Source organism: Lycium ferocissimum, chromosome 2 (assembly GCF_029784015.1).
Source record: "Lycium ferocissimum isolate CSIRO_LF1 chromosome 2, AGI_CSIRO_Lferr_CH_V1, whole genome shotgun sequence".
NCBI lineage: Eukaryota > Viridiplantae > Streptophyta > Magnoliopsida > Solanales > Solanaceae > Lycium > Lycium ferocissimum.
This window is the reverse complement of record NC_081343.1, coordinates 70,490,827-70,502,294: the sequence shown is the minus strand read 5'-3', so window position 1 is coordinate 70,502,294 and position 11,468 is coordinate 70,490,827. Positions and strand designations below refer to the sequence as shown.

At 34.5% G+C, this 11,468-nt stretch overlaps 2 protein-coding genes across 2 annotated transcripts; one reads left to right on the top strand and one right to left on the bottom strand.

Moving 5' to 3' along the window:
- The first annotated feature begins 1,784 nt into the window (after positions 1-1,784).
- On the top strand, positions 1,785-4,865 carry LOC132047245 (putative pentatricopeptide repeat-containing protein At3g01580). The gene is given in 2 exon segments (XM_059438236.1): positions 1,785-4,119; positions 4,121-4,865. Coding segments are annotated over 2 exon segments (2,049 nt in total). The 5' UTR covers positions 1,785-2,163; the 3' UTR covers positions 4,214-4,865.
- A 618-nt stretch (positions 4,866-5,483) lies between these two features.
- On the bottom strand, positions 5,484-9,631 carry LOC132047246 (altered inheritance of mitochondria protein 32-like). The gene is made up of 5 exons (XM_059438237.1): positions 9,218-9,631; positions 8,429-8,514; positions 7,726-8,031; positions 7,122-7,205; positions 5,484-6,054 (listed from the first exon to the last, which is right to left on the bottom strand). The coding sequence occupies exons 1-5, from the start codon at positions 9,578-9,580 to the stop codon at positions 5,733-5,735; spliced, it is 1,161 nt and encodes a 386-aa protein (XP_059294220.1). The 5' UTR covers positions 9,581-9,631; the 3' UTR covers positions 5,484-5,732.
- Positions 9,632-11,468: the final 1,837 nt, after the last annotated feature.

Sequence of the window (11,468 nt, the reverse complement as noted above, 5' to 3'; positions counted from 1 at the left end):
ATCCGAATAGCAGTTGATAAATATATACTTTTATCTTGTTTAAATATAAGAAAAGATAGAGAGAAAGAGTGATATTATAGTCACATACCTGAAGATGCTATAAAGAGAATGGTGAAAAAGATGCCACAATATTTGACCAATTCTTGTCCACTAGCCATACTAACACAACTTTGGATTACTGATCATAGAGAATAGAAGAGTGTATATATAGTTATTTGATTAAGACTCAGATCTATAGCTGCTAAAATTATCCTACAGTCAACTTATATAAAAGAGAAGTCTTTATTAAATAATGCTGAACTAATTAATTTGGAGTTTTTTGGGACAACTTGTTGCAATTGTTTAAAAATCTAGCTCCCTATTCTGAGGATTCATGAACATGTCACTGAAATAAATGATCATATCACTAGTTGGTATCCGATCATGTCAATATTTAAATGATTAATTAACTTTTTTTTAATTAATGTCAACTCTTTAGCCAAGATCAAATTACTAATAGTACCTCTATTTTTTCATAAAATAATGTCAAAAGCATTTAGGGTTTATCCATCTTTTATTTTCTAGTTGGTTTTTGGGGATCTCACTTGATAAATATTTCCACAATATATCAGAAGATATATTATGATTAGTTGTTAATCTCATTTCTAGACTTTTACCAACAGTTAAGAGTGTGACTAGAGTCTAGATTCTAGAAGTCATTATTTTTTCACGTATTTCCCATTGATAAGTTCATGATTTCTTTTTCTCATTTATTGAATTTAGAGAGCAATTGGCCATGATTACAAGTTATTCTTATTTAAATATTTCCCACTGAGAAGTAATCCTGATTACTATTTATTAGTCTCATTTCTTGACCTTGTAGAGCAGTTGATTGTAATTGATTGTGATAACAAGTCCTTTTTCTTGAATTAATCTAAAAAATAATGTCTTGTTATCATAGTCAAGTAATCAACTACTCTCTACAGTCTGGAAATGACAACCTGCGGCAGATTAATAGCTAGCCCATGTTACATTTTAAAAATCTTTTTAACGTACACATACTTAGTAGGCGTTTGGACATGTGAGATCATGAGATGAAATCAGCGTTTGGACATGCGATTTCATCTCTCATTTCATCTCAAAAGATGAAATTTTAAATCATCCAAAAAGGCATGATTTGAAATTTGAAATCATGATTTCAAAAAATATAAATGTAAAATTTGACTCATACGTTTATATTTTGTAAAAAAAAGACCCATAAGTTGGTAGATATATTTACCAATCATATTTACCAATCATTTGTATTAAATATTAATCTGCAAGTTAGTAAAATATATTTACCAATCATGTTTACCATGTGGGAGGATTATATTAAAGAGTAGTTACATTACTATTCATGTTAAATTTTCTTTTTTATTAAATTAAAGTTTGATTAATTGATGTTGTATTTTTTAGAAAGGCCTTCTAGTAGCATATAATTTTATTATGAAATATGATTTACTTATTTGGTAAGACTGTATAAGAATTAGAATTTTTTTTATGGTTTTCACAACTTGTGGAGTTTTTATGTTTATAAAAAAAATTACAACTTAAGAAATCCAAATTACATGTCCAAACATGATTTCATCTAATGTCCAAACGGCTCCTTAATAAACTATAGAAGAAAGAGAAGCTCAATCACAAGTAAATCCATGAAGAACTTTTCTAGGGTCACATTGCGCATGTTCTTTAATAAAATGGACTATCGCATTTACTTGACCCAAGAATTACTCAAAATCATAGTATAAGATTCTTTAACCAATATGAAACATTTAACTAACACCAACTAGTACACTAAGGGATGTTTGATTCGCAGACTAAGTTACCCAAAATTATAGTCTTGAGATTATAATTCTTGGACTAATTTATCCCAAACGACCCCTAAAGACCGAAATTTCCTAAGTATGAGGCATGGGGGCCTAACATTGAAAAACACAAGAATAATGATGGGTTTATAGTGTCTGCACTTCACCCATTATCTTAAATTTTTTGGTTGGTATGTTCAAATTCTTTCACATGATATTATAGCGAAACTTTGATAAGCCTGTTTGTAGTGAAACTTTGATAAGCCTGTTTGTAGTGAAACTTTGAAAAGAAATTTTCAATGTTGTAACTTCCTAGGTGGAATATGTGAAATGTAATTTCATGCGAACTACTTATCTTTTGCGACATATGAGATCACGGGAAATTGTCTTGAATCTTGTAGGAGTATGTAGAAAAGCCAAATTGCTGTCTCAATTGCATTCTTTAACTATCAAAACTGGACTACTTTACGAAACTCACTTGGCTCCAAAGTTGACCGAATTATATTTCGAGTTGTTACCTTTTCAAACTGCACGTAAGTTGTTCGATGAAATTCCTCACCCAAATGTATACACTTGGAATTGCATTCTTCAACGCTTCTGTGGAAGAAAACAATTTGAGGAAGTATTGTCACTCTTTTCGTCTGTGTTTTTATTCGAAAAGCCTGATCATTTCACTCTACTTTTCGCATTAAAGGCGTGTTCTGCATTAAAAACACTAAATTTTGGCAAAACAATTCATGGGTTGGGGAAGAAACATGGTAACATTGATTCAAACATGTTTCTTGGATCAGGCCTTATTGAGATGTACTCAAAATGTGGAAATATGGACGATGCTTTATGCATCTTTGAGGAATATTCAAAGCCGGATATTGTTTTATGGACTACATTGGTTTCTGGATATGAGAAGAACTTTAAGCCTGATGAAGCATTAGCTGTTTTTACTGGAATGGTGATGACACGTGGCGTTAGTCCAGACCCGATAACTCTTGTCACTGTTGTTTCCGCTTGTACTCAGTTGCTGAATTTGAAAGCTGGAAAAAGTATTCATGGAGTTCTAATTCGAAAGGGTTATGAAAATCCCCTGCCTTTATTTAATGCTTTGCTAAATTTATATACAAAGACTGGTTCCATAGAGTACGCGGAGAGTTTGTTTAGGGTGATGGAAGAAAAAGATGTAATCTCATGGAGTTGTGTGATCTCTTGTTATGCTCATAATGGGGCTACTGATAGAGCAATAAGTCTTTTTGATGAGATGATATATAAAGGAGTTGAACCTAACTCGGTAAGTGTGATTAGTGCTTTGCAGGCTTGTGAAGCTTCTTGTAATATAGGAAAAGGCAGGCAAATACATGAACTAGCTTTTCAGAAAGGTCTTGAACGGGATATATTGGTTTCCACAGCTTTGATTGATATGTACATGAGCTGTTGTTCACCTAATGAAGCGATTATGGTATTCGATATGATGTTGAGAAAAGATGCTGTTTCTTGGTTCGCTCTGTTGTGTGGTTGTGTTCAAAATGGAATGGCCAACAAGTCCATGCAAATATTTTGTAATATGTTGGCCAGCGATATCCATCCTGATGATACTGTGATGGTTAAAATTCTTGGAGCTTGTTCTGAGTTGGGGATTCTTCAATTGACTTGTTGTCTTCATGGTTATGTCACTAAAGGTGGGTTCATCAGCAATTTGTTCGTTGGGGCTTCACTTATTGAATGTTACGCGAAATGTGGTAGCTTGGAGGAGGCTATCGAGGTTTTTGGAAGATTAACAGATAAAGATGTTGTTATCTGGAGCTCCATGTTTGCAGGCTACGGAATTCATGGGCAAGCTAGGGAATCAATTAAGTTATTTCATCGTATGGTTACAGATTCTACAGTGAGGCCTAACAAAGTTACTTTCCTGTCAATTTTAGCGGCTTGTAGTCATGCAGGTTTTGTTGAGGAAGGAATTGAATTCTTCAATATGATGCTGAATGAGTACCAACTGATGCCAGAATCAAAGCATTATGCAATCATTGTTGATTTACTCGGACGAACTGGAGAATTGGACAAGGCTATGTGCATCATTAACCAAATGCAGTCAGAGGTTGGAGCACACGTATGGGGGGCCTTGCTTGGTGCTTGCAGGATTCATCAGAATGCAGAGATTGGAGAAGTCGCCGCCAGGAATCTTCTCCGGCTAGATCCAGATCATGCAGGATATTATATCCTGTTATCAAATGTGTATGCTGTTGATGGGAAGTGGGATGATGCAGCTGAACTTAGAAGTTCAATTAAAGAGAGAGAGTTGAAAAAGATTACTGGCCAAAGTGTTGTTAGACTTTAGGAACGAGGTCCATGTCTTTTTAGCCAATGGTAGATATCACTGGGACTTAAGAGCATATCTATGATCCTAATTTTAACATTCTGCTGCATCATGCTGAAAAAGTTAAATAGTTCTGAAAGTTGAGAGAGAAGACATCTGGGCAAGATAGTTGTCCACATTTAGAGAGATGGTTGTGTGTTTTTGGACTGCTGTAGTGTCACCAGATCCAGGATATAACAGATTGCACAGGAAACAAGAGGGAAGGTCAGAAATGAGTTGCTCAACTGGCCTTCATCTAGTCCTAAGACACGTTGGGGAAATTTTCTAAAAGGTTACATTTGAGAAATCCACCGAAGAGACGTGAGAGAAGATCACGTTCAACAAGTATTTGCTCAAGTCAGAGCTCGGGCAGTGGCTTAGATCCTTCTATCCTTAATCAGGTGTCTCAGGTTCGAGCCTAGGATGGAGATATTCCCGATGGGAAGCTTTTTCCCGTTGGTGAGCCCTACACAGCGCAAATCCCGTATTAATCGGTCAAGTGAATTTCACATACGGGTTGGTTATAAGCAAAAGTATTTGCTCGAATCCATAAGATTAACCTCACTTTTGAGCAAAAATTTCTCTCTTTGTTCTTTTTAGTCTTACAGTGATATACTTGTATCATGGTTGTGGTTGTAACTAGGAGTTTAGTCGAGCACTAAAGGGATATGTTGTGACTTGTGTGTGCTTATATCCATGACGGCATGTTACATTCATTTCATTTTACGGCAAAATGTCTTCTTTAGGAGCAGAATGGCCTAAAATCCTTCATACGGTACTGAACAAACATTCATTCATTATTTTGTCAAATATCCCACCAATTATTTTAACAAAATTGCATGAGAAGAGGACGAATTTTATAATTTCAAATTCCCCAAAAAGTTGGGAAACGGAGATAACCTAAGGTTCACGAGCCATTAGTCAACAAGCATCGCGTAAACGCATTTATAAGTTGTAACATTCAACAACTGTTAGAAGACAACGAAGTACAGACACCAGACGTACCACTACTGCTTGCTAGCCATTCATCAAGAAGTATTCTGTGACTCGTTTCCATGATGGTCAAAGGGAGCGGGCTGAAAAGACTATTATATCACCCTGTTTCTCAAAAAAAAAAATTGCCCATAACGATTAACGAGCCGGAAGCTACAATCCAACCCATTCCAGATAGAATTATTGAATCTACCAAATTATTAAGACAGAGAACCTAATAAAAACATATTGATCTTCACCCTTGAATCCAAGCAAGGAGAAGCGAAAACTACCAAGGCATCTGGAATTTAAAGAATCTATGTATAGTGTTACTTTAAAGTACATGTAGCAATCAGTTGGCATTTTATATTTATCAGTCCTAGTTCTTGCTTGGAACGAGCAGAGGAGCCCATCTCCATAGTCTGAATTACAGATTGCATTTAGTTTTCACTCTTAAATTTGACATATACTAATGTGTATGCATTTTCAGTGTTCGAGATATCACGAACATTATTACCTTTCTACAAAACCTAGATGCCCGAAAACCCTTGAGCGAAAAGTTTGTGCCACATTAACAATGAGTCAAGGATGTTTCACCGTGACTTCTTGTAAAAGCCATAAGCCACAGCAACAACAGCAACCGCTCCAACCACGCCCACGGCTGTGAGAACTTCTCGCTGCTCCCATTTGCCAAACCAGTTTGAAACTCTTCCCTGCCCCTTCTTATTCTCTTTCTGCTCAGCACTTGCATCTCTACAACAAGAAACTCCTGCATCACCTTGGCAACAGCTGAAACCAGTCACATTACTCTCCTGAGTTCCATTTTCTAGAGGCTTCTTTTCTTCATTGGTTACTTCGGGAACCTTCTGTTCATCCACTTTATCAGTTACCTTCTCATATTGTCCCATTTGGCCCCTACAGTAGACCAGAGTAGAGTGTATCACATCTGTGATTACAGCAATTTAAGAATAAAAGCAAAATAAATTCATCTTTTGCAGCTGTGCTAAAGACGCTTCCTCCATCCAAAACTTTAGGAGACGATAAAATTTAGAGGTCAAAGAAGCATGATGTAGGTCAACCAAACCATCAAAATTTGCAAAAAGTGGCCGCATTGAGGCAATTAATCCTAATAAAGGGGTATGGTTCCTCCAAGCAGTCCTCATAGAAACTGGTCCAATCATATCGGAGACACATCCAGAAAATGGAACTGACTAAGATGATATAGCCTCATACAAGGACTTGTTGACTGTTTAAACATGAGGGAAAGGAATAAGCTCTGTGTTTCTGAAATTTAGTGGCCCATCGTATGGAATATACTTATATAATATAATATATAATACTATCAACATACATCCTCCAAGTGTTTTTTTATAAGGCAAACAATTTAACTAATAATGGGAAAATCTTCCTATACACAACGCCCAACTGATAACACTCTCAACCCAAGAATATCTCCTTTCTGCAATGAGAAGGATCACCTTGCCGCTAGACCAAATAGTATGGAGAGAAATCAACTTCGCCACATTATGACATAATCAGCTAGCAAAAGAAAACAAGTTTTTCAAACAACAGACTAACCAAATCCCTAAGTGTCTTAAAATCAATAAGAGACAACCTTTTGTTACGTAAGAGAAGTAAGTGAGTGATATTGAACTATGTAAGTAAGTATAACATCATTCCCCATGCTCCACCTAAAAGGAAAAGGAAGCAACTGCTGCTCCTTCAAAATGAAATGATGGGCAAATATGGCATAGGAATGAGCACAATCGCACAGTTAAAGAGTACGTTGAGCAAGCTCATAGTTGAAGAGTAAGATGTATGTCTAGCTAGAGTTTAACGTATGGAAAACATCGAGATATTTCATAAAGATTAAGTGGCCCACAGCCAATCTTCCAAAAGCCAAACAGAAAAGTGGTTCCATGTAGCAAAACAACACTAAAGCATGAAAAAGAGAAACAAAGGAAAGGACAACCAATACAAACCTCCAAAGTCGTTCAATGACTTTTCCCTCTCCAATATGCTCATCAAGCAAAACAGGTACATCATTTGGTGTAACATAGCCATACCTGCAGTACGACAACACAGAGCACATAACATGTCTGTAATGGACAGTCTAATGCAAAGCTTCTTTATTGATTCTTGACATGCTGCTCGGAATGTGTGTTTTTCTTAATAAAATCATTTTCCATGTTGGCTTAAATTGTTCAACATCTTCCCACAATGAAAATGTTTTCCATTGAGTGGAGAAAATGACCATCTCCTAACACAATTCTTACTTTATTTCACTTGCTTCAACCAATATGTAATCAATGCGTCAATAATTAGCACTCAAAAATATCACCAGAACACCAACCCATGCCCCATCTCCCACCTTCCATGATTATGACATGTGACACAACTTTATAGCCAACCAAATACAAAAACTTATCTGTATAATAGTTTTCCAAGGTAAAGGATTTTAAAAATAAATAAATATTCATGAAAAACATTTTGTATCATACTGCCGTTATCAGATTACGAGTTTATCTGGAGGCCAGTGGAAAAACAACATATGGTCTTCCTTTATAAGAGAAGAATATGACTTACCAGTGGCCAACAATTTCCCCATCTTTGCCAGAACTGAAGATTATAACATTACCAGCATACTTGTGGCCACCAATATGGGAACAAGCTGTTACATGAACTTTGTCTTTCAAACCCTTGGACTCAATCGCCTTGCTAAATTCCTCAATTAGAATTGGTCCGCAAACACCACATCTTCGATCGCGATTATTATGGGCACAGACAAACACATAAGAACCACTCAGTGACTCCTGCAATCCAGAGCTCCAAGGATTTCCATTAACAAGCACATCATCAACAAATGCATCCACATCCGACTCCTTCAAATCCCTTCATCATAGAAACAAGACTTGAATATAAGTCATGAGATTCAACTGATTCGGACGAATCCAACAATGCATACTCGTTTAGATCGAAATTTTTTATAAGAAAAAAAATGTAAGGTTAATGAGGCAACTTAGTGTGGTATGGGGCTATGGCCTATGTGCCTACATCAGAACCGGTTTCTTCTGAAATATCAGAAAGCTAGGATCCAGCTAATAGAATCAAGTCAAATTCATGAATGCTTATTTCTCATTTTCTTGTTTTAAAATTGAGTATAATATTGTCATTCTTCCCCAAATGCTTGGAATATAAATATGAAAGAAATATCAGCTTTCTGCTGCTCTATGCCAAACTTTAAAACAAATGAATCTAGAACTAATAAATAAATAAATAAATAAACTACCTGTATTTGATCATTTCAGGAAAAATCAGAATATCACCATCTGATACTTCCATGTCATCACGTACTTCGCATACCGTCAAAAGAGTCTACAGCAAACAATCACCCAAAAAAATCAATCAATATCAACCAATCAACTAAACCTTAATCTCAAATCAGTTGGATTCACTCTAGAAATAATTACAAAACAGAAAATCAGCGCACTACTCCAGTTAACACACTTAGAAAGCTATTATTTTCACGAACGGCATCCACCTTACCTTTAATTCGCTTCTATATATTAACATATAAGGAAGCGGTAATCACAACAATAAAGTTTCTCCTAGCACAGCTTGACAAATTCAAAGTTGTAGGAAACCGATTTGGTATTTGCAAGATTATTGAATTCATAATAAATCAGAATTAAATGATATAGGAATAGGTTTTCGTGTTTTGAGTTAAAGTAGTTTTCGTAATATTTGCAGCTAGCTAGTTTCATAGCTTAGCATGGAGAATTGTAGAGAGCATTCAAAGATATATTAGTTTATGAATAAAATATTCTCCTTCAGTAATCAGTTCAGAAAATCTTACCTTGATTTTAATTTTTTTTTCTCATTTTATCTTACTTATTATCTAATAATCTTATTTTATCATTAATTACCGCTACAATACAATACAATATTATAGGACACAGAAATGATATGTAACAACCAACCAAACAAGGTGTACGTAATTCGCCTGTAGACATTAGCACATAAGGAAGCAGTAATCACAACAATCGTAGCACCGATTAACAAAATTAGTAAACCTAACCTTGATTTTGATATCATCCTTACGAGCTTTAAGAGCATTAGAGAGTAACTTAGGAAGCAGATCGGTATCAGATGATTCAACGCGAGGAGGCCACGTGTCATGAGACTTGTAGCAGAGGAACAAATGACGATCATATGACGTAGCTGTACCTGCTAGTTTACTCTCGTACATCTCCGAACGCTTAAACCCAAACTTGACGTCATCACCGTCGTCAGCAGCAGTGGAGATGTTTTCCGGTGTTCCGGTGGCCATAGAGTGGGTTAGTGCACGCGCGGATAAGAGAGTGAAGGGTTTTTGAGAGATTTTTGTTGAAGAGAAGTGCAAGAAAAATGTGATTGAGGAGAGAGAGTGCTTAAAAAGCATGGGAAGCCTTACAAGTTACAAGGTACAGACTGACTTGGGATTTGGGAGAAAATGATATTGTTGACAACAACCAATTTTCTCGTTAGAGATTTGTAAAAAGTTCGAGCCAAAATCACATTAAAGACAAAAAAGGAAAAAAAGAAATTTTACATACATTGTAGGGAAAAGGGTTAAAAATACCCCTCAACTTTCATAAATTAGTTACTTTTACTCTCCGTTATAAGTTGGGGCCAAATCTATCCCTTAAGATTCCTGATTGAAGTAAAATATCTCATAAATATATTTCTACAAATATACCCTGCTTTCTAAATATACCCCTCATTTCAACATAAGCACATGTTGTGGAATTGAGTGACATGAATGCCACATGGATTTTAACGTATTATATGTGGCGCCTACGTGATAATTTTTTTTAAAAATATCTGGAAAATTACTTTTTTTTTTAAACAAATTTGGAAAAAAAATGGCTTTAGTTAAAGATCTGAAACTTTTTTGATTTTAGAAAACCCGTTTTCTAAAAATATATTCTCGAAAATTAGATTTTTTTAATTTAAAAAAATCTGGAAACTGATTTTTTTTTAATTTGGAAAACAGTAAAGTATTTTTTTTAAAGTGTCCTACATTTTATTTTATTTTAAAATCTAGATTAATTTAAAAAATCTGAAAAATTGATTAAAAAATATTTTTAAGACACTTTTCAAAAAAAAAAAAAATACGTTACAGTTTTCTAGATTAAAAAAATCATTTCCCCAGATTTTTTAATTAAAAAAATGCAATTTTTGAATTTCGAGAATATATTTTTAAAAAACGAGTTTTATAAAATCAAAAAAGTTTCAAATTTTTAATAAAAGCCATTTTTCTAGATTTGTTTTAAAAAAATTAATTTTTCAGATTGTTTTTAAAAAAATTGTCATGTAGGCACCACATAGAATAAGTTAAATGCCATGTGGCGTTCAAGTCACCCAATTCCAATGACTAGGCTTGCTTATGTGGGAATATGTTATAAATGAGGGGTATTTTTGAAATTTTGCTAATGGTAGGGGTATATTTGGCCCCAACTTGTAATGGAGCGTAAAAGTAGCTAATTTATGAAAGTAGAGGGGCATTTTTAACCTTTTCCCCCTACGTTATATCACATCAATATATAATTTTTTTTTACACCATTACGTTATAATAATAGATAAATCCTAGTATCAAAGCTTAATATGATAATCTGAAAAATAAAAATTAACATGTTATCATCAATTTCGACTTAATGGTATAAAATAAAGGGGTAAAGGGTCAAAAATACCACTCTACTTTGGAAAGAGGGCTGAATATCCTCCGAACTTATTTTGGGTCAAAATACCCCTCTTAACCTTAAAGTTTTCAAATATACTCCTGTCTTGACGGAAATTATCCCCAAAATAACCCGAAATCATTTTTTAAATCCGCTCCATTATTTAAATTTGACCCAACTAAATAATTATTTAAATTTGACCCAACTAAATAATAAGCCATAAGATCCCCTTATTCTCTCAATTCCCTCAAACTTCAAACCTACATATTAGGGAATAAAGAGATCTTATGGGTTATTATTTAGTTGGGTCGAGTTTAAATGATGGAGCGGGTTTAAGAAATAATTTTGGAGGATAATTTCCGTTAAGATAAAGATATATTTAAAAATTTTAAGGATTAGAGGGGGCATTTTTAACACAAAATACATTCGGATGATATTTTTAATCTTTTTCCAAAGTAAAGGGGTATTATTGACCCTTTTCCCTAAAATAAATATACTATCCATATATATATATAACTTAAAATCTAAAAAGATCATATACTAGTTGTCCATTATTAAAAGATGATAGAATTGAATACCTAAAACACGTGCCACTTCAGAATGATGGAG

Coding starts and splice junctions, on each gene's coding strand:
- LOC132047246 (XM_059438237.1), bottom strand. CDS start 9,580: ATGCTTTTTAAGCACTCTCTCTCCTCAATCACATTTTTCTTGCACTTC. Junction 7,206..7,725: donor GGGGAAATTGTTGGCCACTG/GTAAGTCATATT, acceptor GTCGTACTGCAG/GTATGGCTATGTTACACCAA. Junction 6,055..7,121: donor GTCATTGAACGACTTTGGAG/GTTTGTATTGGT, acceptor GGTCTACTGTAG/GGGCCAAATGGGACAATATG.